This window comes from Onychomys torridus, chromosome 15 (genome assembly GCF_903995425.1).
Source record: "Onychomys torridus chromosome 15, mOncTor1.1, whole genome shotgun sequence".
NCBI classification, from domain to species: domain Eukaryota; kingdom Metazoa; phylum Chordata; class Mammalia; order Rodentia; family Cricetidae; genus Onychomys; species Onychomys torridus.
In genome coordinates, this window is record NC_050457.1 from 57,831,313 (window position 1) to 57,858,382 (window position 27,070).

General features: G+C 35.2%; 1 protein-coding gene across 2 annotated transcripts in view; it reads left to right on the forward strand.

Moving 5' to 3' along the window:
• LOC118596234 (cadherin-10) overlaps window positions 1-27,070 on the forward strand; it is a 191,228-nt gene that overhangs the window by 54,385 nt on the left and 109,773 nt on the right. For both annotated transcript variants that reach the window (XM_036207007.1, XM_036207008.1), the window contains exon 2: window positions 19,407-19,761. In XM_036207007.1, the coding sequence (XP_036062900.1) occupies window positions 19,531-19,761 (231 nt within the window). In that variant the 5' untranslated portion in view covers window positions 19,407-19,530. The remainder of the gene's footprint in view (window positions 1-19,406; window positions 19,762-27,070) is intronic.

A 27,070-nucleotide genomic window follows, 5' to 3' on the forward strand; every position in this document is an offset into this window, starting at 1 on the left:
TAGCTGTAGGCAAGCCTGTAGAGCATTTTCTTAATTAGTGATTCAGGGGGAAGGGCTCAGGCCATTCTGGATGTGTGAGTGGATCATTCCTCTGCAGCAGGTGGTCCTGGTTTCTACAAGAGAGCAGGCTGAGCAAACCAAGGGGAGTAAGCCAATAAGCAGCACCCCTGGAAGGCTTCTGCATCAGCTACTGCCTCTAGGATCCTACCCTACTTGAGTTCCTGCCCTTACTGCTTCTGATGCTGAACTGTTATATGGAACTGTGAGTGAAATAAAACTTTTCCTCTCCAAGTTGCTTTTGGTTACAGTGTTTCATCACAGAAACAGAAACCCTAAGACACCAGGAATGTAATGATGGCTTAACATATGAAAATCAGGTAATATTAACCCATTGTGAAAAGAGAAGGAGGAACACACATTCATTGACCATCTGAATAGGTGCAGTAAAAGTATGCGTATATATTAAAAATTCTTTTAATTTTAAAGCTAAAAAAAAAAAAAAACAGACACAGAGCAATCATAGCTCAAGGTAATAATACTGAATGACTAAGCCACAACCAACATCATCCTAATTAGTGAAAGCCCAATAGCTCCTTCTCTGTGACCAGTAACAAGATGAGAGTGCTTTCTCCCACTGCCTCTGTTCAATCCTGCTGAAATCTTTAGAAAGAGTAATTAGACAAGAGAGAAAAGGAATTCAAATAAGAAAGGAGGAAGTCAAACTATCATAAGACAGGGTCATATACGATTCTATCTTTAGGAAAATGTAGAGATTCTAGTTAAAGACTACTACAACTGGTAAATGAATTCAGTACAGTAGCAGGATGCAAAATCACCATAAGAGAATGTATTTCCTATATGCTAATATCATAATTGTTCAGAATGAAAAATAAAAGCCAGCCAACTCACTGTAGCTACAACACTAAACAAACAAACCAACAAACAAAAGGACAAAGAAACCAAATGTATGAACTAAGGAAGTAAAAGACTTCTACAAAGAAAATTATGAAACAATTAAAAAACAAATCAAAGAAGGTAACACAAAGAGGTGGAAAGACAGCCTATATTGACGAACTGCAAGTATTAATACAATTAAAATACCCATCACTAACCCAAGTGACATACAGATTCAATATGAGTTCTACAAAGACACACTTTTAATTCTAGTATCAGAAATGGAAGGGTGCAGAAAATGGCATATCTTTGTGAGTTCCAGCCTTGCCTGGTCTACATAGAACACTACAAGTCATCTAGGGCTACAGAATAAGAACCCTTCTCCAGCAACATGTCAAGAAGAGGGCATTGCAGTGCTCCAATAAAAACAGAAAGAAGACAAATTGAACAAAATAGAGAACATTTAAGTAAGCAAAGCTGTGTGTCTGTAGGTGATTGATTCTTGGCAAATGAGCTAAAAGCATACACTAAAATAAGAATGATTTATATAAAAAAAGGTTCCTAAGAAACTTGATATCTACATTTTACAGATTGAAATTTGTTCACTGTTTCTCACCTTGTAGAAAACCAATTCAAATAGATAATGGTTTTTGATGCTACACATACCCTACTGCAGGCAAACATAGGTAAACACTTGAAGATCTTGGTTCAGCCAATGATTTCCTGAATAGGCCTCAGACCATTTGGCAAATGATAGCATTTCAAATTCAGAAGCTTTATAAGAATGGAAGCAATCAGCCAGGGAAGGGAGGAAATATTTACCAGCTATTCTGACAGTAACCAAAATATATAAAGAACTTAAAAAAAAACTATAATAAAAATCTGTTCTAACTAAAAATGAGCAGATATTTGAATAGATACTCCAGAAAGAAAAACCTAAATGGTCAATAAATAGATTAAAATTTGTTCACTATCTTTAACCATCTGAGAAATGTAAATGTGAGCTAAAATGACACTATTTCACCCTGTTTAGAATGGCTGTTATTTTTTAATGAAAAAGAATAGATAGCACTCAGAAAAAAAGGACACTTTATAACAATAATACTATGAACATAAGTTAATATGAAAACTACAGATAATACTATGGAAATACCCCCCCCCAAGGTGAAAATGCAAATACTGTATGACTCAGTTATCCCTTCATGATTATACATCTGAGAACAATGAATTCGGCAGATAACTAAAACTATTGCTTGCCTGATGATTATTATAGCAGTCACAATTGCTTAGACGTAGGCTACCTCTAGGTGCCGGACAACATGATGAACTGTCATAAATGTTTGCAGCATTAGGAAGGTTAGAAACTACAGCCTACGCCATCCTCCTCGGCCACCTGTATACCTTCATTACCACTGGATAAAAATTTGATAAGTTGGTCAGCCATCTGTAGTCTTCCTTATGCATGTGTCCAAATATTATATATATTTTACTGACCTTTCTTCTCAATTGAACACTCTTTGTAAAAGATATTTTAGTTTCAAACTTTGACGATTCACATTTTCAGACATTTGAAAGTGTAAATGCTGACTGCATTAGTTGAAAAATAGAAGGTATACTCCAAATATGAAATTATATTAGTAACAATGCTGAGTATTTGTTCATTAGATAATCCTTAATACATACACTAATTTGTTAGGGAAAATAAGGATTAGTATAATTATGCAAACCATGTATTTTTCATTTATGGGAATAACATTTTTATGAGTAATATCTGAAATTAGAATTCCTAGTTCTCTAAAGGATGTACAATTCAATTTCTTTGGATAAATCTGTAATTAATTTGACCTTTTTATTTGCAGTTCCACAAGGTACTATGGAGTAGGCCCCCTTAGCCCATAACGTCAAGTGTGTTATAAGGAATTCTAAGTCATAACACATAAATTTCTTTGAAAGTTACAGAATTGTTAGAAAACTTAGCCAGCAAGTCACACAAAATATTGTTCCTTATTAAAAATGTATGCCAGAAATTTGTATGTGAATAAGGGAAGAACAATAGAAGCCTTGTGTTAGCTTTCATAAATTCCTCATAAATAATGCAGTCCTGTCAAGTTCATTTTCCTAGCTGGCTGTGCCTAATGTGTGCCTTTCCCTATTTGGATTCTGTTCCATCAGATATTTGTGAATCTAAATCCCGCTGAGAATAACTCTCCCACCTTTGTGTCTGTCTCCAAGGGAAAATGTAATCTGCCTTCAGTCATCTAATTAGGAGCCAAAGTCTCTCTGCTGCCGGCATCGACGTCCACACAGGTCTGAGAAGCCAATGTGCTGACATCAATGAACGCTTTATTAAATTACACACTTCCATAAGCAGGAGTGAGCTCTCACAGCCCTCATATTTTATGCACTATTGCACTCACCCCCTGTTTGCTGAAGCTGAAGGTGTTCCAGGCCAAACTGCGAATATAAAGTTCTCATGAGGTTATGGATTTTTTTTTTTTTTTTTTTTTTTTTTGATAAAACAAGGTATTTCTCAGGCTGTTAAGTCTTAAATTCAGGCTGTCATTTGGACAAGAGATAAACAGACTAAAACAAAGTAATAACAAGACAGGAATGTATCGTGTCCAAAAGAATGCTTATTTTTTGGGGGGAGGGGGTTATGGAGGGGCGCTTTAATGTCTCAGAGTAGAATAACGAACAAGCGATTGAAATAAACATTTAAAACGAGTATTTCCTGGATTATCTATAGTTATAAATTGATATTTAATAATTTTAATTATTTTATTTTATTATTTTATTTTTTAGTGATGGGAACAAAAATACACCTAAAAGCCAAGCTTCTGGAAAAACCATTTGTTCTTCCCTGTCTTGTATCGTTCCTCAAACTTGACCTTGGCCTCCCGCCTAGCCTAGCCTTTCAGGGCTGGGTCTCTAAAGACATCCTTGTTGACAACTGGTTTGTCCAAGGGGGTGTCCACAGAGTACCTTGTGGGCATGAGATGACTGCAGTTATAAACTTTCACAAAGTGGTCTTTGACCTCTTGGCGATTTTCTTCTTGCCCATGGCAGCTGTCACTTTTCGGGAATAGCGGTCAATTCCAGCCACCAGGGATTTTAATACAATTTAATATGTGATGAATGAAATTCAAGGAATTTTTTCAATTTTTTAAAATTTACATTCACCTTTTATAGAATTGCAAACAGGAGGTGCTATTACATTGTAGCTTTTGTTTAGGTTTACCTCACTTGGACAGTGAGTACATTTTGTGTAGTTGTTGGACATTCGTAAGGGTCTAAATTAACAAAGAGTAAAATGTGTTCTTTCCGGGTAAAGTTCTGTGAGGGTTTTCTTTTTTAATTTCTGTTTTTTATTTAATTTTTTTTTATTTTACATACCAACCACAGGTCCCCCTCTCATCCCTCTTCCAACTCCCGCCAATCTCCCACCTTCCCCCGGACTCCAGCCCATCCCATCCTCAGATAGGGTAAGGCCTCCCATGGGGAGTTAGAAAAGCCTGGTACATTCAGTTGAGGCAGGACCAAGCTCCTTCCTCCTGCATCAAGGATGAGCAAGGTATCTGACCATAGGTTAATCGGCCCCAGGATAGATGCTGATCTCACTGCCATGGGCCTCTGCATATGGGAGACAGTTCTGTGAGTATTAACAAATCTTTCCAGTGATTACTATGATAGCCAAGGCAAGTCCCTATAAAGTTTTCTCATGTCATTTTGGTGTGACTATAATTTGTAATCTGTCTCATGTACGTACATCATTGCTGTTTTACAAAAGCCATATTAAGTGGAATCAGACATTTTGTAATAAGTTTTGCCTAGTTTGCTTCTCTTAACTCTGTATATTCAATATGCAGTGACTTTTGTGACTACATCATTATCAACAGTTAATTCCATTGTTTGTGTTGTGGATACCACAATTTGTTAGTCCATTCATCTATTTGAGATGTTTTTAGTTTTGTTTTGTTTTGTTTTTCCATTTTTTGGTGATACTTGATAAAGCAAATATTCCAGTTTATAGAGATATTTCTGAAGAATTTTTAAAACTAAAAAATATGATGTCTAGCATGAAACTGCTGAATCAAATTAATCAAAGGAGTCCATATGAAAGCTTTGAAGAAATAGAAAATATGTTTAATGGAATAGCTGATACTTTCCATCCTCATAAGCAAGGTATACTAGTTTCAGCTGTCTGTTCTTGTAAACTTCTGATGATGCATTTTAAAATAGCAGGGTTTTTAATTTTGAGACGTGATATGCATTGTTGCTTTAATTTTTCGTGTTTGGTCCACAAAGATGGTGAATGACACTGAACAACTTTTTAGATGCTGCTGTCAATCTAGTCATGTTGTTTGTTGTTGTTGTTTTGTTTTGTTAAAATTTCTTCAGATTTTTTTTTTGGAAGATTTTGTTGTTTTGTGTTGTGTGAGTATGTGTATATATGTATGCATAAGAGTAGGCGTGATCATGCCATGCATGCCTGTGGAGACTAGAGGATAACTTTTAGGAGTGAGTTCCCACCCTTTGTCTTGGTGAGACAGGATATGTTTCTGCAGATGGGCAGCATATTCAGTGCTAGTGGTCACATGACCCTATGGACAGTTCTCCTGGCTCAGCTCCTCACACATAAAATGCTGGTGTTACAGATGTGTACCACAGCATCTAATATTTTTCATGAGTCCTGGTGATTGAATTTAGGCCATCAGGCTAATATAGCCAGCATTTTTTCACCTGATGAGCCATATCCTAGACCCCTGTTCAGATATTTAATTGTATTTTGTTGTTGTTTTTTGACACAGGGTCTCATTCCAGATTGCCCAAGTTATCTGGAACTCAAAAGCTAACCTAAGCAGGGCTTGAACTCAGGATAGTCTTCATATGCCTTTAAATTTTTTGTTTGCAGCTATGAGGTCTAATATTCTTACAATTGCACGTAGAGATACTTTATCAGATTAGAGTTTTGCAACTTGGCTCTTATTTTATAGACTTTTTTTTTCCATTTTACTCATTTGTGAGGAAGAGGCACTATATCAATTTTGACAAAAATACATTTGTCATCCTTTCTTCTTTCATGGGTCCTGATTTACTCTCATCTCTAAAATGTTTTTTCCAATTAAAATCACAAAATATTATTACTGAGAAATTTCTTTCTAGAAGTTCTAGGGTTTAGCTTTTTATGGTGGACCTGCTGCACCCTACTATCAGTGATTTGTTCTTGTGGTTACTCTCCTTCTCTGGAAGCATGCGTGTTTAATTTCTTTACTCTTTTTTTTTGTTATTTATTATATTTGTGTTTTAATTTTACACATCAGCCATGGGATCCCCTGTCCTCCCCCCTCCCACCCCTGCCCCCATCTTCCCCTCAGCCCCTCCCCTCCATTCCCATCTCCTCCAGGGCCAAGACTCCCCTGGGGGATTCATTGAAACCTGGTGGATTCAGTACTGGCAGCTCCAGTCCCCTCCTTCCAGGCTGAGCATGTGTCCCTGTGTAAGCCCAAGGTTCCAAACAGCCAGCTCATGCACTAAGGACAGGTCCCAGTTCCACAGCCTGGGTGCCTCCCAAACAGTTCAAGCTATTCAATTGTCTCACTTACCCAGAGGGCCTGATCCAGCTGGGGGCTCCACAGCCCTTGGTTCATAATTCATGTCCTTCTATTCATTTGGGTATTTGTCCCTGTGCTTTTCCCAATCTTGGGCTCAACAATCCAAGCCCTTACAGTCCCTCCCGTTTCTGGACAATTGGACTCCTGGAGCTCCACCTGGGGCCTGGCCGAGGATTTCTGCATCCACTTCCATCAGTTATTGGATGAGAGTTCCAGCAGGACTGTTAGGGTGTTTAGCCATCTGATCACCAGACTAGGTCAGATCAGGCTTTCTCTTGACCATTACCAGCAGTCTACAGAGGATGTATCATTATGGATTTCTGGGGACCTCTCCAGCCCTCTGCCTATTCCTGTTCTCATATGGTTATCATTTATGATGGTGTGTTATTCCTTGTTCTCCCTTTCTGCCCAATGACAGAGAAATGGATGAGATCTACATGAACAACCTGGACGACAGTGGGAGTAATGAAGGGCAAGGGTTGAGGGAAAGAAAGCTTAGGGGAGGAGGAGATCCCAGCTGGATCAAGAATTTCTTTACTCTTGAGTGCCTGACCTCTCTTCTTTCTCTCTCAAAACCTCCACTTCTACCAGGAAATCCACTGCAAGATTGTGTCTTCTAAATATATACTAGGGGAAGCTACACCTATGGAATCACAACAGTATGGCTGTTTATACAAGACTTGAACAATTAAAATACCATTTGACATGCCAATGTGGGTGAGGGAAAGAACACAGGGCCCCAGTCCTAGAAGAAGAGCTACAAGTACTTTAAACCTTCTGTGAGAGGTTGAATTTACCTTCCCCAGACATGAGTATTCTATCATGACTATCCAATCACAAACAGCCCTAAAAATACCCCTACAAACAACACTGAAGGGACTCAATAGATTGTATTTTGATATTTATTTTCATAAACATTTAACAATATTAATTAAAGAGTAAGAGGTAATGAATTTAAAAGAGAGAGAGGAACATGAGAAGGAGGAGAGAGGGGGATAATTTAATTAAATTTCTGTTACCTAAATATTTTGAAGATTCAAAATGGAAATACTTAGTTCAGTATTCTATTATCAAAGAAAACTGTTAACTCAGGATAAATTCTGAAAACTTTTCATAGAAAATACTTTAAAAGTGAATACGAATGTTTACATAACATGAGAATTAAAATATATTAATATGTTCATTCAATATTGGTGAATTTCACAAAGATAGTTTCTTAAATGTATATCCTGTCATTGGAACATAATAACATATAATACCATCTCCTTCCACTTTCTTCTCCTCCTTCTTTCCCCGTTCTTTCTACTACATTACTTCTTTTCCATATTTATGTATATATCTCTATAAAATGTAGGATCTACAACTGAGAGAAAACATGTAGTATTTGTTCACTAAGATGATCTCACATTGTATCCATTTTCTAGCAAATGACATAATTTCTTTATAGTTGAAAGACACTCCATTTTGAATTTATATACATATATATTTTATTTATATTATACATATATATTTATATATGCACAAAATATGCCACATGTTCTCTATTTACCCATTTATATTCAACCCCTTATGCTGATTCTAACACTTGATGCCTTGAGACAACCATTGCTGTGTATATATTTCGTTATGTTGACTTTGGTTGCTTTGGCTATATCCCAGTAGCAGTTTGCCTGAGGTTCATGTGATACTTTTCACTAGTTGTTTGAGAAAACACATCACAACCTAGGCAGAGAAGTTCCCAAATAGAAATCCAATAGCTTAAGAAACAACACCAACAACTAAGGGGTGGAATTGGAGGAAATTCTAAAGTTCCTCATTGCAAGGGAAGTAACTAAGTGGAGAGACGGTTTGCAGAATCAGGGTAAATCTTTGCTAACTATACACATGACAGAGGATTAAATTATGGAATAAGTAAAGAAATGGAAAATAATAATAAAAGATACTAAAAGAACTAAATTGCTGTAAAAGACCTGAAGTATAGAAAATTATGCCTTGTGATGCATTCTTTGGTTTTGGCTATTTAATTCCTTGATATTTTATGGGGTAAATAAAGTAAGAAAACATGGTCCACACAAACACTGGAGATTTTTATGCATCTTCTTCCACCTCGTTGCCTCCATGTATTTCTTAGTACATCCATCCATTTATGTTAAAAGTCTATAAAATAAATTATAATTTCCTCAAAAGGGAATGTTTCCTTTGATTAACTTAGTACATTTAAGGGTCTTGAATATATGTATGTGCACACACACACACAAAAAAAAAAAAAGTAGAGGAAGATTATGCCTCCTTTTCCTGAAGATATGGTTATGCAGACATCTAACACATAGGAAAAGTAGCAAGGAATACTATCATGTGCAAAAACTGGAAAGATTAAATTTAACACAGAGTATACACAGGGTGTAACAACTATACATGAAAAGAAATGTTGAGTGGAATTCTGCTTACAAGAGTAATTTTCAAGTAAGTTAATGAATGACACTTTGTAGATTAGGCCTTGACGATCCAGACTATAGATGGATTGTTTTGTTTTTGGTACTTATTTTTGCCTACTAAATTCTTACTGAAATGATGTGTCCTTTTAGTTTCCACAATAAATGTGGCTGGAGATAGGTCACAAATATAATTGATACAAGAACCAATCCCAACCTCTCTTGGAGTCTGAGAGAGCATAGACATTATTAATTCCTTTTACACTAGTAGGTATTTGTTTTAATGGTAAATACTACACTGTAATCCAACATTAAATAATACATGAATCAGAATTATGAACTCCAACGCTTTATATGAATGATCTCCTCAGTTGGTGTTTTGGCTATTGGGGGAAAATATGTAAGCATACATATACATAAATCAAAGATTGTTGAATTGGGTACTCATAAAGCTTATCAAATGAAAGACTGCCTGCTGCATTTCATTTAGAATTCAAAGAGTGTGTGCCACAAATTGATAATTGTAGAGTGGGGATTAGACTTTGTAGTTAATGAGGACAAAGATAAAAAAGGAAAACATATACATACTCATCAAAATCTGTCTTGATTAGGTACATTATAGTTTTAACTCATTCAATCTTTCTTTCAACTGATAAAACTCTGTACAAACATAATTTTAAAATAGTTGAATTTTTGTTTTGGAATAGCATTTTCCTTACTGAAAATCTGTCATGTCAGTGGTATCCTTAAGAAAAAATACCAATGTGTGGCCAGGCGGTGGTGGCGCATGCCTTAAATCCCAGCACTTGGGAGGCAGAGCCAGGTGGATCTCTGTGAGTACGAGGCCAGCCTGGTCTACAGAGCGAGATCCAGGACAGGCACCAAAACTATATAGACAAACCCTGTCTTGAAAAACCAAAAAAAAAAAAAAAAGGCATTTTGATGTTTTGAGGAGACCCAGAAATTCACTTTGTGACCTAACCTAGCCTTGTTTGAAATTACTTCCTTCATAGTCTCCTGCTCACAGTCCACCATATTTGTGCTCAGACCAAAACTTATTTTATTAGTATTAAATTTTACATTTTATCTTTTAATTATCACATTTTAAATTTTACATACTTTTATTTAAATACATGTTTGCATGGTACATTTATGTGTGTGTACATACACTTGGAGTACAGAGGCTGATCTTTGGTGTCTTCCTCAATCACTTTATGCCTCACGATTTTTGAGACATAGCTCCTCAATAAATTTTATGCTCACCTATTGGCTAAACAAACTATCAAGTCCTTTGAATCCTCTTTTCTTCACCATGACAGAGTTGAAGTTATAGATACAGTATCAATGAGTTTGCTGTGTGATAACCACTACCAAAAGTGTAAGTTTAATACTAACACAAACTGTTCATTTCTAAATTATTCAGTACATTTTAGAACAGTAGAAGAGACACTTGGTGGCCTTAGATTTCAGTCAACACTATGATTGCATTTCATAGCTTTACTGTCATACTTTCTCAGAGGTGACAGATTAACTTGTAGATGAAAACTCTCCTGTCTGCCTTCGAGGCTAATCCTGGCTGATATATTTGGCACTAAAATGAGGGAAAACCTCACCATTAGTTATGATAAGCATAGAGCGGAGGGCTCACCTAGCAGCCCATGGAATCGATTAAATTTATTTTGAAGTGAGAGAAAATATGAATATTCAATTAAATTAAGAATAATACATAAATAAATGAAATCAAGTCCTTCATATGTATTATTGGTATAATTAGCTCTATGAATTTAGTGGTGAAAAAATATGTCCCATTTTTTAAAATTAAAAAAAAAAATCTCAGTAAGATAAATGGATAGGTTCTAAGAAAGCTATAACATTATCATGGGTAACATTGAGAAAATTGTGACTGAAACATGATGTGAATGGGCCACCACATTAAAACACACCTGAACCTGAATTTACATTTAAGCTTTCCTCTTAGAAAAATGAAATATTTTTGTTTCTTTAAAGCATCCATTTGATTCATTGACACATTCTTTCTCTTATACTATGTAGAAGACCCATATTTCCAAGGCATGCAATGTCATTCACTTTATTTTATTGCCACAATTTAGTTTTAATATTTAACTTGGAAACAGAATAACTAAAACAACCTTAAGGTTTTGTTCAATAATGGATTCATTGAGATGATTATGAGATTGTAGATTAATATTTCAAATTTATAAAACAAACTAAAGTCCAGACTCTACTATCTATACCAAGTGCTTGATGCTTTTAAGAATTAAAATATTTTCTTGAGTTCTTTATATATTCTGGATATCAGCCCTCTGTCAGATGTGGGGTTGGTGAAAACCTTTTCCCATTCTGTAGGCTGTCGCTTTGTCTTGTTGACCATGTCCTTTGCTCTACAAAAGCTTCTCAGTTTCAACAGGTCCCATTGATTGATTGTTTCTCTCAGTGTCTGTACTACTGGTGTTATATTTAGAAAGGGATCTCCAGTGCCAATGCGTTCAAGACTACTTCCTACTTTCTCTACTATCAGGTTCAGAGTAACTGGATTTATGTTGAGGTCTTTGATCCACTTGGACTTAAGTTTTGTGCATGGTGACAGATATGGATCTATTTGCAGCCTTCTACACATTGACATCCAGTTATGCCAGCACCATTTGTTGAAGATGCTTTCTTTTTTCCATTGTACAGTTTTGGCTTCTTTGTCAAAAACTATATGGTCATAGGTGTGTGGGTTAATGTCAGGGCCTTCAATTCGATTCCATTGGTCCACATGTTGGTTTTTATGCCAGTACCAAGCTGTTTTTATTATGGTAGCTCTATAGTAGAGCTTGAGGTCGGGGATCGTGATGCCTCCAGAGATTTGTTTTATTGTACAGAATTCTTTTGGCTATCCTGGGTTTTTTTTTCCATATGAAGTTGAGCATTATTCTTTCCAGATCTATGAAAAATTGTGTTGGTAATTTGATGGGGATTGCATTGAATCTGTAGATTGCTTTTGGTAAGATCGCCATTTTTACTGTTAATCCTGCCTATACATGAACATGGGAGGTCTTTCCATTTTCTGACATCTTCAATTTCTTTTTTCAGGGACTTAAAGTTCTTGTCATATAGGTCCTTCACATGCTTAGTTAGAGTAACACCAAGGTATTTTATATCATTTGTGGCTATTGTAAAGGGTGATGTATCTCTGATTTCCTTCTCAGCCTGCTTGTCTATTGTATATAGGAGGGCTACTGATTTTTTTTTTTTTTTTAGTTGATCTTGTATCCTGATATGTTGCTGAAGGTTTTTATTAGCTGTATCAGTTCCTTGGTTGAATTTTTGGGGTCACTCATGTATACTATCATGTCATCTGCAAATAGGGAAAGCTTGACTTCTTCCTTTCCAATTTGTATCCCCTTAATCTCCTTATGTTGTCTTATAGCTCTAGCTAGAACTTCAAGTACTATATTGAATAACTATGGGGAGAGGGGACAGCCTTGCCTTGTTCCTGATTTTAATGGTATTGCTTTGAGAGATCCCAGCTGGATCAAGAACAGAAAGGGAGAACAAGGAATAACAGACAGCCAAACCAGGAGAACATGGGTTACCCAATCAACTAAGCAGGGCTCGCATGGGCTCACAGAGACTGAAGCATCACACATAGGGACTACTACATGGTCTGCTCCAAATCCTTTGCTTGTTATTGTTGCTGTCAGCTTGGTTTTTTTGTTGTATTCCTAACAATGGAAGCAGGTGTATCTCTGACTCTTTTGTCTGCCCTTGAGATCCTTTTCCTCTATTGAGTTGCCTTATCTGGTCTCCATATAATTTTTTTTTGTTTTTATTTTTGTTTTTATGGAGTATTTTTAAGTCTTTAACTTTATAGAGTGGTTTTCCACAGAAATGTGAGGTACTGAACATAAGTGACAGCTAATTACTCTTAACATTTTTCCTGTTTCTTTTCATTGACACTGATTGCATCACATAAAGATCTGTTTTATTATATGTGTTTTTGCTCATGGTAATAATTGTCTATATGCCTTAAAAACCAAGTAGAGAACAAATGGCCACAATGTTGTGTTCATATAATTGTTCCTTTGACTAACTTTCATGAATTCTATTTTGAAAATTTCCAGGTTCAGATACAACAAGCTAAAAACATAGTAGATTCCAGCTTAATTTGCACACAAATTACAATCTACACAGTAGGATCCATAAACTTAGGTATCAACTAAGTTTATGCACCATTTTTTAGTACATGTATAAAATGTCTTCTTGGAAGTGATTTAACAGTTAATGATTGCTAACATCCTTTTCTTTACTTGTTCAAAAAATTATGAGGAATATCTTACATTAGACCAGAATGTACACACACACACACACACACACACACACACACACACACACACACACACACACACACACACACATACACACACACACACACACACACACACACACACATACATATGAAATTGTTTTACAGAACCCATTTAAATCCTGGTCCAAGAAAATTGAGTAGCAGATGGCTTTATCTGAAGATCTGAGAGAGCATTCTTGTTACTCATTCCATATAATGTAATAAACTCCAGCTGCAGTAACATGAGATTTCCAGGGAGCAGCAGGTGTTATGTCACAGCTGCACTGGTACTGCCAGCTTGTTCATGGATTTAGTTATATCTGGGCCTCTCTCATTTGTTTCTGAGTCAAAAAGAGTTTAGGAAACAGCTCTTGGATGCTATTCTTTTACCTGTCAGCAGAATCTTAGAGAGCATGGTACTGTTCTCCACTACTACTTTATGCTTTATCTGCCTACCTTTTCAGATTTATGTAACTTGTGTCTGACTTTGAAAATTTTTATGTGAAGATGTTTATAGCTGGAGATGTGTATGAAGTGTTTATGTGTAGGTAACATTCTTTACCTGAAAATACAAATGATTACAACCACTTTTTTTTTCTTGAAGAGGAACAGCAAAGATTTGAACTTTTTGTATATTCTTCTGCAATTTTTTTAGAATTCCTTGCAGTGAGTAATTGCTTATTTGAGACTAGTGTTCTTAGTCTAGTTCTCATTGCTCAATTAAAAAGGTACCATTTGCATGTTTGGCCATCTTGTATAAGCTCTGTCAATAATAAGTATACAAATAAGGTTTTGTAAAGATAGTATTATAATTTAGTTTTTTCTTTAGGTCAAAGAGCCAATATTTGTTCATTCTGAAATATTTTATAAGTGATAGTAATATTCTGTCTAATTAAAAAATATTGAACCCTGTGTGAATCCCTGCATTATTAAAAATTTATAGACCATATAGGACCTGCTTTAAGTTATACCTAAACCAAAATGCATGTGCAGAATACTTAAAATAGACTGAAGTGATTAATAAATATTCAATGTAGAATTACACATTTTCTGACATTAGAGCACAGTAGGTAACACGTAATGAAATCTTGGAAAATATGATCAAGCATATGGCCTCATTTTATTTGAGTCCTTAGTGTAATGCCTTGATTCAATTTTCTCACAATTCCTTATTCTAGATGCATAAATTGGCATTAGTTAAATAAAAAGGAAGCATTTAATATGCTTTGATTCATTTGAATTGTAAAAAATTACACCTGGAAAATGTCTCTTTGTTTTTCAATATTGAAATCACATTAGACTGTATTTATTGAATGAAAATCTAAAAGTATTTAAAATGTCCACCCAAATTGGCTTAAATTTGTTCTCAATAGTCATTAGCAATTTATATTATTCTTATAGATGGTAAAAGATTAAAGTCTATTACATTGATATCCTAATGACTATAACCAATTGACTGAGGAATGACTAATTCTTTTTATTAGCTAATGATGGATGGTAGTGATCAGCAGTGATGTATAGAGACAATGAGTAATTGACATTCACTAATGTGCCTACTACATTATAATTTCTAATCTTGCCTACTTACATACTAAAATTAACTAGCCTTGGATGAAGCTACATTTTGATAAGCATTTCACAAGAAGAATGAATGTTCTTTTATCAGAAAAGTGAAATGAGATGAATATGTCAGTTTCATTCATGTGTACTTGCCAAGGGGTTAATTCTGTAGCTTGCCTAGGAAAAGAGATGCTGTTGTGTATTATACTGTGAAACAAACAGTCTCAGTTAAAATAATAATAATAATAATAATAAACAAAGACAATGATGCCATTTAGTAATATTTTCTGGTATTTCCCATTGCAGTCTTGTTTATCATCCAATAAATACTGTAAAAAGGTGCATTTGGGCTCTGAATCACTATACTCAAAATGTCATAAAGATTTTGAAGATGATTTCAGATGCAAGGAAAGAAAGCCCACGTTTTTTATACTCCCTGCATGTGTCTAGCTACATAGGATTAGAAAGACAAGACAATATTTGCAGACACACACACACACACACACACACACACACACACACACACACACACATACACACACCCCTGTGAACTCAGGACTCGAGGAGACTGTAGCCAGATGATTACTCTGATCCTCAGGCCAGTCTCATGTAAATAATGAAGCCAGATTAGACTGACATATAAGGCCAGATCTTCTCTCAAGTAAATACATAAACAAATATGTCAGAGAAATGGAGAGACAGAGACACACAGAGAGAAACAATATTGCACTCTCCCTACCTCATTTCTACTCTAAAGTGCATAGACAGATAAGCATCTACCCAAGAATCTGAATTTACATTAAAATTTTAAAACACTCTGGTATGAGCAGAATGTGGGAATACATCGTGATGAAAGATGGTTTCAGAATGAGTGGTGGTTTCTAACTACAGATTGAATTATATTAAATTATTTTTAAGACTAGGAAAAGGAAGCATGGTTTTTAGTGTTTTTTCTCAAAAGTTAATTTATTACCTAGACATTACATTACAGAATTTCATTAATTTTACTACATTACTTTAATATCCACCACTTTTTGTTTAATTGTAATACTATAATTTTACCTACTACAATACCTCCTTTTAATACAATTTTATATTATAATATTTAGCTTCAAATTTAAATAATAGATTATAACTTATTCATTAGGAATTTCAAAGGAGATACCAATCACTTATTATAATATTATGGTTTTCTTTAGTGAAGACAATTCAATATGTTTTAAACCCCTAAACAATATTTTGAATTACACATTAGTGGGGAAATATACAAATTAAAAGATTTATGTAACAGTTTAAAAATTACTGGAAATTTGTGAAAAAAGTTTTTAAATATGAGCTCATCCAAAATGTTGAAATAAGGTTGAAGTATTATTTCTTTAGTTGCAGACATGTTAAAATATTTTAATTGACTTTATTCTTGATAAAATGGGTTAAGAAAAATCAATTTAGATAATGCCCTCCAGGACTTCTTTTAAGTAAGAAATACTGAGGTTAAGAAAACCTGTTAGAAGATATTATAAGTTCTTTTGTCATGAGAAATGATTACTTAAAATAGTGTGATGGGCTACAAACTTGCCTCAGCGAATAAATTGATTTTTGTGTGAACATGGAAACTAGAGTTTAGATCTCTAGTACACTTACCAATGGCCAGGAATAGTGGTATGCACCAGTAACTCCAGCATCAGGGAAGGTGGAGAGAGATACCTGGGACTCCCTGATCAATCATCCTGGCTTAATCTGCAAGCTCCAGATTCAGTAACAGACTCTGTCTCAAGAAATAAAGTCAGGAGGAATCAGGGGAGATATGCAAAGTTAACCTCTAGCTTGGCTTTTATAAATTCTCAAAGACACACACACACACACACACACACACACACACACACACACACACTGTGATGGCATATTGAGTAGAGAAGAAAAAGGCATGTAGCTAAGAGCTATGCCTCATGAAGAAATGTACCTCCTGAAACAAAAGAATATATTGGCTGATCATGTCAAATATTACATTGGTAGAAAATAAAAAGACTTTTCATAATTGGTATCATATTACCAGAAGAGTAATTATTAGTGGTATTTATAATAAATAAGCATTGTTCTCAAATGTCTAGATATTGGCCCCTCACTTCATAGAAAATGTACAGAAGGAATTAACTTTGGGAGAATGTAATAATGAGTGGATATATTTTTCTATTTTGATGTAAACATTTCATTGTTTGAATTGATTATGTCAAATAATTTGGATGTAATCTATATTAAAATATACTTTTACTTACATTATAATTATTAAGTCATGCATCTTATTGAGGATTCCTAAGGTATTTAATAATTAAACAATTGAATATAGAAAATAGTGAAAATATGATTCCATTCATTATTTAGAGCTTTGAATATTCATTAACAGTGCTTAAATATATAGTTGCCACCACTCACTAATTTCTAAAATGTCAGTCCTCTGCTATAATTATTGGTAGTTTATCGTTTTGTATACAGGGAGTGGGAATATTGAATATAGTTGCTGTCATGTTTGTTAATGATCTAAAGAGATGAGTTAAGTATACTGTTACCTCAATAAATGTTAATATTCTAGTAGAACTCAGCAGAAAGGCCAATTCATAGAAACAGTGTTGGATTCTGGCCAATGGCTTGTAACATATCCTGAATCATAGAAATACAAACAACAGGGTGGTAAATGTTCCTACTACCTAGAATGGAATCAATATATGTGTCTGAAAGTCATGGCTCTGGGATGTAAAACTGCATTATGCATCAGATCATTGCTAAACTCCAGTGGAGTATTACATGGCATATTATAATAGAGTTCATATCGATCATGTTGTATGACTTCATATGCTCACTATCATTTAATACACTCAAGGGAGACATTGGTACATCATTAATCTTATTTCTAAAGCACATCTGCATTAACCTTTCAATCATTTTAACAATAAAGGAAAAGAAAACCAAACAGATTGCTACCAAATATCTGTGAGCGAAAGCATAAATGTGAATCAGAGTACTTATAGTGCTTCTCATAGAATACACAGAGGATCCAATCCTGTTGGCCTCTAAGTAACTTAGAAGAATTATGATCTCCAGAAATAAAATATATTTACTAGAAAGCTTTAACAATCTGCACAAATTTACAAAATAAAAAAATGACCCACAATAATAACATAATACAAATAATTGTTATTGTAAAGAGTTTTCATACATACATACATGACATGGATCATAGAACAGAAAATGATGGATGTTTGCACCATTACACTTCTATATTATTTCTTTATTGAAAGTGGCTACTGAATTTCTCTAATGTGCAAGGCACTGTTCTAGACACTGATGTAACAGTAAGGAAAAAATACATACATCTCATTCCCCTGAGAGATTTTTTTTATGGGTTAATAGAATGTATATTGGTAAAAAGTAAAACAGGTAGTGCTTGTCATACATGAAATGACAGAGTGGATATCAAAGCAAGAGCTGAAGAGTGATGGGTTCTATTCTAAGCTGAGACCTGAAGGCAAAACATGACAGAAAGAGAGCCCAAGCAGAAGGGAGGTTGGGCCACTCGGTAATGGTAATAGTACAAAACCCTTACAGGACTCATTTTAGTGGGGTGAAGTAAAGGGCTGAAGGGAAATAGTCGCATGAAGTAGCAGGTCATTGTAAAACTCGGTACCATATATTTGGGTAGACCTTGTTTTCTGCTCAAAGTGCAATGACTATTCCATGTAGAAATAAGACATCACCCAATTGACATTAAACCGGGATTACTTGGAGATGCTATATAGAAAAGAGTGACAGGTATGGAGTTGGAAAGCAGTGAATAGGCTATTATCAGAGTAGATGTGGGCTTCCAGACCAAAATGAAGACAGAAGTATGTTAAGAATTACTCAGATTTTGCATTGCATTACACATATAGTTGGCACAAGTCGATCCTGCTACTCACTAGTGCTAAGTTTATTACTTATTGATCACTAGAGTAGTGCCTTTTATACCTAAGAAAACACTAGGGATCAATTGACTAACTCAGTAGGAAAGAGTAAACTTCAACAGAAGGATTTTCCATGTGTTTGGCTCTTTCTGTTTTTATTTTTTAAACTTTTCTGTAATCTGTGTTTAAATTTTAACAACTAAGGTTATCATTCTGAAACTACTTAAATAGTGTTGCTTTTCACATTCCTCATAATTCTTGTGGTTTATTTGAATAAAATTTATTTTCAAAGTTTAATTTTATGCTAAATTATGGAAAACTTGACATGTAAAATGGCATCTTTCTACTACACTTAGAAATTATAAGTCATTAAAACTATTATAAGAGAAAGAGCATGATGATGTTTTAACAATATACTTGAAAGAAATTAGTTATTGCTGTCTTTTCTTAAATTTTAGATATTCTATCAAAGATTGCTTCCTAAAACTAGACATTATTTTAAATAAAAGAAAAAGAGAGTATTCTATTTTTCAATTTTGCTAAGCCATTTTCATTTTGAAGTCATATTAAAAAAGGTCTTAATATTTTCCTCTAACTATTTTTAATGTTTGTTTGTTCAAAGCTCTTGGAAATATGTATGCAGCATTAATGAAATGTTGGAAGTCAGCTGAGACACAGTGAGATCTGATACCATAAACAGGACTACTTTTTTCATCATCTACACTGAAATTTTTCAAAAGTGAACTATGATCATCTATCAGTTCTTGAGACTTTTCATTCTTTGGGCATGTCTGCCTCACTTCTGCTCTCCAGAGTTAATGTTCAGAAGGACTCCTGGGCCTCACCAAATGATTGCAGAAGCCCGTGTCCCAAGAAGTGATGGTAAAATTCTTCACCGCCAAAAACGTGGCTGGATGTGGAACCAGTTTTTCTTACTGGAGGAATATACAGGATCTGACTATCAATACGTAGGCAAGGTAAGTCTGAGTTGAAAAGTTAATAGTTATGCTTTTAATTTATATGTCTAACCAAGGATTTATTGAAGATCATCAAGATTCTGGTGATAGTAAATTTGATTTCTAAACATCACCAATGCCTTTTTATTTCTGTAATACAAATTGGACTTCGTGAAACTCTGATATGAATGTAACATATTGCAAAGTGGATAAGTAGCTTGAACTGGTGACCTCCTGTAGGCAGATTGGTTATTGCCCCAATTGTCATTATAGAGCTTTTATCCAGTGACTGATGGAAACAGATGGAGAATCCATAGCCAAGCACTGGCTGAACTCATTCAATTCTGTTGAAGAGAGGGGGGAAGGATTGTATGAGCCAATGGGGTCAAGGTCATCACAAGGGAACCCACAGAAACAATCAACCTGGGCTCATAGGAGCACATAGACTCTGAACCAACAACTAGAGGGTCTGCACGGGACCTACCTAGGCCCTCTACATGTGTGACAGTTGTGTGGCTTTATTTAGTTGTGGGACTCCTAGTACAGGGAGCAGGGACTGTCCCTAATGATTTGGCTGGCTTTCAGGAAGGCATTCCTCCTCCTGGGTTGCCTTGCCCAGCCTTAATAAAAGAGAGGAGCTTAGTCCTGCCTTAACTACATATGACATATTTTGGAGTCCTGTCCCTTTATGAACAGAAACAGGAGTAAGTGGAGTCATGTGGACAGGGAATGGAAGGAGAACAGGGAGGGGAAACTCTGTTCTGGATGTAAAATAAATGAATAAATTTAATAATATTTATAATAATAATATTATCAGAACTCTTTAGAAGCATCAAGTTTCCCATCTCACAAATTAACAAGCTACTGAAAGTGAATTTTCATGTGAACTATTTGTTAATGCAGTCCTTTAAATGACAAATTGTATGTAAGTTAACATTAATGTTTATTGTAGCAAAGACACATAAAAAGCATGTTTGATCTTTTACAAAATGATAAACACATTATTAAAAATTTGTCCCAATGAAAAATATATTGCATATTTAAAATAGAACATTTTTTTAAAATAAATTTAGTCTTATATTTTTCTTAAGTCACATGTGGGCGTATGTTTTAAAAATAAGTAAGGCAAGCAGATATAAATTAGCTATGTATTACAGTATAAAATGGACAAAGACAGATGCTTGTTGAAACTATGTTAATTTTTCATCCAAGGAAAAATTATTTTGAGTAAAGAAATTTCCATTGGTATTAGAACATTGGTGCATTTTGAAATACTGAATAACTTTACACCTGTTAAATTTGGGATAAAAAGGAGAAAATGGCATAAAAAGTGAAGTATGTATTAACTAAAAGGAACAGGAAAATAAACAACAATCTTAGCAAACTCAGAAGAAGGCAGGACGTAGCAGACTTTCCAGCTGAGATTGAATGCTTGGCAACAATGTAAAGGTAAATTTTATATACGTTGAACTAGGAAACTTTTAGGTTGTAAATATAATCACATAAAAATAATGTCACAGAAATTCAAGCTATAGAAACCGTAAGTTGATTTGATTGCCTTTTTGTGGACATAGCAGTTACTTGATTTCCATTTGTTTCTCTTCATCTCATCGTTAATGGGGATTTAATAAATGTTGCTACATTGGGTTATTATTATAGTCCATGTTTTTTCATGATACTTTTCCTACCCCCACCAACAGAATATCAATACCTTGAATTCAAGTACTATACTTCATGTCTTTGTCTAGTGCTTAATAACTCCTTACCTAATTTAATTATTGCTAATCATATTGAATAACAATCCTCTGCCATCTGGTGCCACTCAGCCATTTGGCAGAGAAAACTAGTCTGGAATTTAATATTAGTTGGGCCAATTAAAGTTAGAATCATCTACTTACAAGATATGCATAATGATAGAGAACCCAACTATAACAAATATGATAGTCCTACTTTGCTATATAAAAACCTAAGATTTCATGGAATCTATAAAATGTGCACAATTCCTATCTTAAGAATATGTGATGACGTACTATTCCATAGAAGTTTAGCATATGTTTCAACTCTCAAGACTGTCTGATGTCTACAGTGTTGATTTCTAGCCCCTGTTTTGTCTTAGTTCCTTGTATGTTGCTTTAACAAAACATATTAGCCAAGGCAATTTCTAGAAGAAAATATTTAATTGGGCTGACAGTTTCAGAGCATTATAGTACATGATAGAGGAACACAGGTGTGGCAACAGACAGCTGAGAGCTCACATGTTGATAGCCAAGCAGAGGCAAAGAGAGACACACTGGGTATGACTCGCATCCTGAAATACCAGACGCCATGACAGTGACACATCTCCTCCAACTAGACCAAACCCCATAATTTTTGACACACAGTTCCATGAACTGAGGGTGAACTACTCAAACATATGAGACTATAGAGCTCATTCTCATTCAAACTACCACGTTTCGATTCTCTTTTATATTCTCTGTTGGTTATCTATGTCATTGCATATCAAACATATGGGTTTTTTGCTATTGTTCATAGGTTATATTGTATCAGTTACTTATGGATTAAATATCTTATTTTAGGTATATATGCAAAAAGACTGTTAAAATATTATATATAGTAATTTGTTATATATATTTAATGTTACTATAATATTTAACTTTATATCTGCATGTTAATGCGATTTGTTTGTAATACACATTTTCTTCATAAAACACAAAATCCCTCAAATTCCTTACATATTATTTCTAGTAATAATTATGAAAGGCTATTGCATAGTCATTTTTCTTCAGGAAATTTATGTTTCAATTTTTGCTTCCTTTAAGACAGACAAGTGCTAGAGATGGCAGTGGTTTCAATGTCTCCAGGATGATTTGGCTGTAGATTTAATATGCGCTCTAATTGTAAGCGTATGGGAGATGGTGGCAGACATCCCACTGTAGGAGGACTGTCTTGGGGCTGAGAACAGGAAGCAATAAAGAGAAAGACTCTGGTGGGATGAGGACACAAGTGTGAAGCACATATAGAGAGACTGAAAGAATTTTTTAATAGACAGTTACATTTTCCCAAGTAAGAACTCTTTATTCTGTAGAGCTTTGAAGTTGAAGGCAATTTAGGAAAGCATGCAGTTAGCAAAAAAGACCTCGAAGTCACATCTTACTTTCAACTATTTCTCTTTCAGTGGGTAGCTGCGTTTATTAAGGCTTCATTTTTCTGTCTGTGTAAACAAAGAGGATGTTTATACCAGTGAACAGATCACAAATGCACTTTTACAAATACTGATCTATTATTAATGTAAAGGGTATTTCAAACCTCTTTAGAAAGGAAGGAGAAACAGGAGAGACAGGCTAGAGGCTCAACTGTCACTCCCATGACTTTGTAAAAGTCAAACAGTGAAGTCAAAGCATTTCATTCCTCATGTCCCAGGAGTCAAGGATTTTGCTCTAAGTCACACAATTAAGTGGTTCACAGTTAAAATATACTCAACATAAGGTCTTTTTGTTTTCCCTTTCCCATGAGTTAATGCTAACACTGAAATTTCAAACATTTCTTACCTTCAGTATTTTATAGCAGTGCATGTTGGTTTGTCTATAGAGCAGCCGCCCTGTCGTGACCTTTTCATGGAAATTGTTAAATAAAGGAACCATTTTCATTTTAACACTTTTTTTCCCCATTTTTCAATATGTTTAAGTTTCAGAAAAACAATAGTTATCAACTCTTATGATTTACTTATTCAATATCTGTTTACAAAATCTAATCACTATAACCTACTACCAAAACTCTGTCCATTAATAGATACTTTTATATTTCTAAGCTTCCATATCTTTGAAAACTAAATCAGAAATGGTACTAACATATACACACACACGGAGACACACAGACACACATAGACACACACACATATACACACTTATAGTTGTGTGTGTATATATATATATTTCTGAGAAAGCATCTCACAGTGTAGTCCTGGCCTCAGACTCATGATCTTCTTATCGTGTGACAAAAGCTTCTTGGAGACACATCAGACATATCTACTCTCCCCAGATCGGGATCCTATGACAAATAAAGTATGAATATCACCAAAGTCAAAGGTGGTGAACCAATGACTTTTAGGGAGTAGCTTACAGTAGTATGGTGGAGTGGATACTTACAGGAGCAGAAATTACTCAAAAACAGCTGCATCATCAAAGCCCTCCCCACTGGTGACAGTTCACAAAGCTGGGAACCTGAGCACACTGAACAGCCTGCAGACGACAGCTCTACAGGTTTGGAGAATGTCATTTTCAGGTGTCTCCTTTGGTCTAAAACTCTTCCAGGCAGCTTGGCAAGTTTTTTTGTTTCAACCTGGCAGCTCTCAAGAACCTTGGCAGCTTGGCTTGTCTGGTGTCTTCTTCGCAGCACAGTTTTTGTTCATTTGTTTGAAGATTTGCTTTTGCTCTTTGGAGCTTTCTTGTCTGAGCACTACTCTCTGCTGTCCTGGCTTAAGCTGAAAAGGAGAGGGCTGGAGAATCTGGTCAGTTTCAGGAACTTCCTGAAACTATTTGGAGTTGTTTATCTCCCTGCTTAAGGAGCTTCCCTGCAGGATATAGTGTTTGTTTCAATCTCTGGGAAAACTGTTGTAGAATATAATCTACCTCATTTCCTAGAATGGGGGATTCTTGGCCTGTACCACTTTATGTAAGCCAACTGCGCACCAACCTACTTTGAGCTCTAACCGTTAGTACAGTTCCTAAGAAAGTAACTGATGGTACTTACTACACAAGCTATACATTTCTGCAATAACCCCTCTCAATCATATCAAGAACTTTAAATACCACATATTAGATCCCAAGTTTATATGGTTAAGCAATTTATGCCAAGAAAGAAAAAAAATTACAGAAGTATATAGAAAGCCAGAGAAGCTTTGTGTATTTCCTTGATGTAACAAAAACATTCACTAGTATCCACTAGGTAGGGATGATATCCAGGCCACCCTGTCTGAAAGGACAGGTATAGGCACGAGGCACCTCAAGAACAAGTTGTCAGCACAGAGGAGGTGTATTTGCCTCGGAAGAGCAAAGAGCCTGGGAGAAGAGACACAGACAGGAGGCAGAGGAGGAAAGAGAAGGGGAAAGGAACAAGAGAGAGGAGGAAGGCATATTTGCTCCGGAGAGTCAATGGACTGCCTCTGGATAGAGCGGGAGCCAGTGTGGCCCATAGGTGATTGGCAATCTATAAAGGAGAAACCCTGGTAACATAGGATGAGGTATTTACTTTTGTCAGGACAGGTTAATTAGGATAGCCAAAATGGGGGCTTTTGATTTCTGATTATCAATACTTCGGTAATAGGAACTTAGTGATCAGTCTCAGAAGGAGGAAGTGGCCAAATAAGGGAACTGACCTTGGTGGCTAGCTTTGGAACTGTAAAGTAATGTTTTGTAGTAAGGAGGAGTGAAGAGGGAAAAGGGCAAGGCTTGCCAGAGCCATGTTTGCCATGCATGGGCCCACTAGAGTCCCTTCACTGATCTTTCTAACGTTTTTTGAATGCTATTAATATTTTTGTATTTGTCATGGAAGTCTCAATTGTTTAGGATTCTTGAGAAAAATAAAACACCTTCATCTATTTACTAAGTCTTTATTTTTTGTTTCCCTGAAACAATCATGCCTTTTGAGAATCACTGCAATAATTGTGTTCTATTTTAGTGAACTAGTCATCTAGTTATTGTAGCAATTCTTCTTGACTCTGTGGGATGCTGATACTCTTAGCTTGCCCTTGTTTTTCCTTCAGTGTATAGTAAATAATCTATGATGAACATTCATCCTGTACCAGAATAGTCAGTGAAAACCCTGCCTCCCAATATTTTTTTTTTTTGTTTAGAAACAGCAACACGGCTCATGTAAATACCTTGTTAAGCATTCAATACTACAATATTTTAACTAACAATGAAGGATTCTGAATTGTCTCATGATTGAAGAGGTTGGAAGAAGTCATTCATTTTTCAGTCATCCCTGTAGTTCAGACTGCTGTCTTACTTACCAATATTCCCAGAATGAATCAGATGAGCTCAAAATACTCTGTGTCGGTGATTCTCCTGAAAAGTCACTTTCCATGCTCAGGAAATTCACTGCTTAGAGGCATTTTAATAAATCTGCTGTGTTCTGTTCCTCAGCATTACTGGATAATGATCCAGCTAAGCATTCTTCAATGCATGGGACAGATACCTTTTAAATTTCTTGGTTTCCAGCTTCAGTTGGGTGAATATTGAGATACCTTTACTAGACCTTAGTTTCCCAAAATTGTTTGTAGAATTCTAAACAACACAATCTATATTTTTATGGGCTCTTACATCTAAAAACACTCCTACTTTATGTGGGATTGGCCATTAGTGTTGGTTTCATTCAATTTCTGTGCTATCAAGACCTGGTTTGTCTCATCTTAAGCATGTACTTGTTCTGCTCTTTGGATTTGTAGTATGCTCTACACACCAGGGCTAATGAAACAAATATGAATCTTTTTCAAATAAATACCTGGAAAAACTTCTGGCTGCTGCTTTGATATTCAATGTACAGTGGTAAAAATATAACTTTCCTGTTCATAAGCATCTATCTTCAGGACAGGAAGCCAGTGATATATTTAAGGTTAATAAATTAGGAAGACATTTTGCTTCAGAAACAACACAATGGTTAAATACAGAACAATAGGAACCACATATCTCTTATGGTCATCATTTTCAGTACTTGAAAATGTAAAGCACTCTTGAAATCTGTAAACAAATGCCACTCGATATTAAGATGATGCAAAGCAAATTCATTGATTTTGTATTCTTTTCTAGTTTTGGATATTTTTTTTTTTTGATGGAAAATACGTCATAACAAAGGAGCATGAGAATTTCAAGAGGAAGGGTCTTTCCAGAATTCTTGAAGTTGATCTGATACAGTAAATATAATAAAGCGTCAGAATATCAGCTCCAGCTCTTCCCATTACTTTTGACTGAGTCCTTTGTAACCTTAATTATGTGGATTCAGTCAGACGGTGACTGCTCTGAAATGAGTGGTTAGAACTGAGATGGAAACAAGAAACTGCATTTTTTTTTCCTGGAAAGCAGATCTTAAAATGGCAGTGTAAAATCCTTTAGGTTACACAGGGGCTCAGAGAGTAGACAATACTTAATTGCAGAAATGAAACATTTTCTTAACGAAAATCCCAGATAATTTGATTATGCATAACTAGAGAGATCTATTTTAAAATCTAAGGTGCTGTGTGCTAAATATGGACCTTACCATAAAGATAAGAATGGAAAAGGTGGGGTGCATTGGAATGTAGTCACTCTATTTAAACCTATGTTGTAGCCAAGCA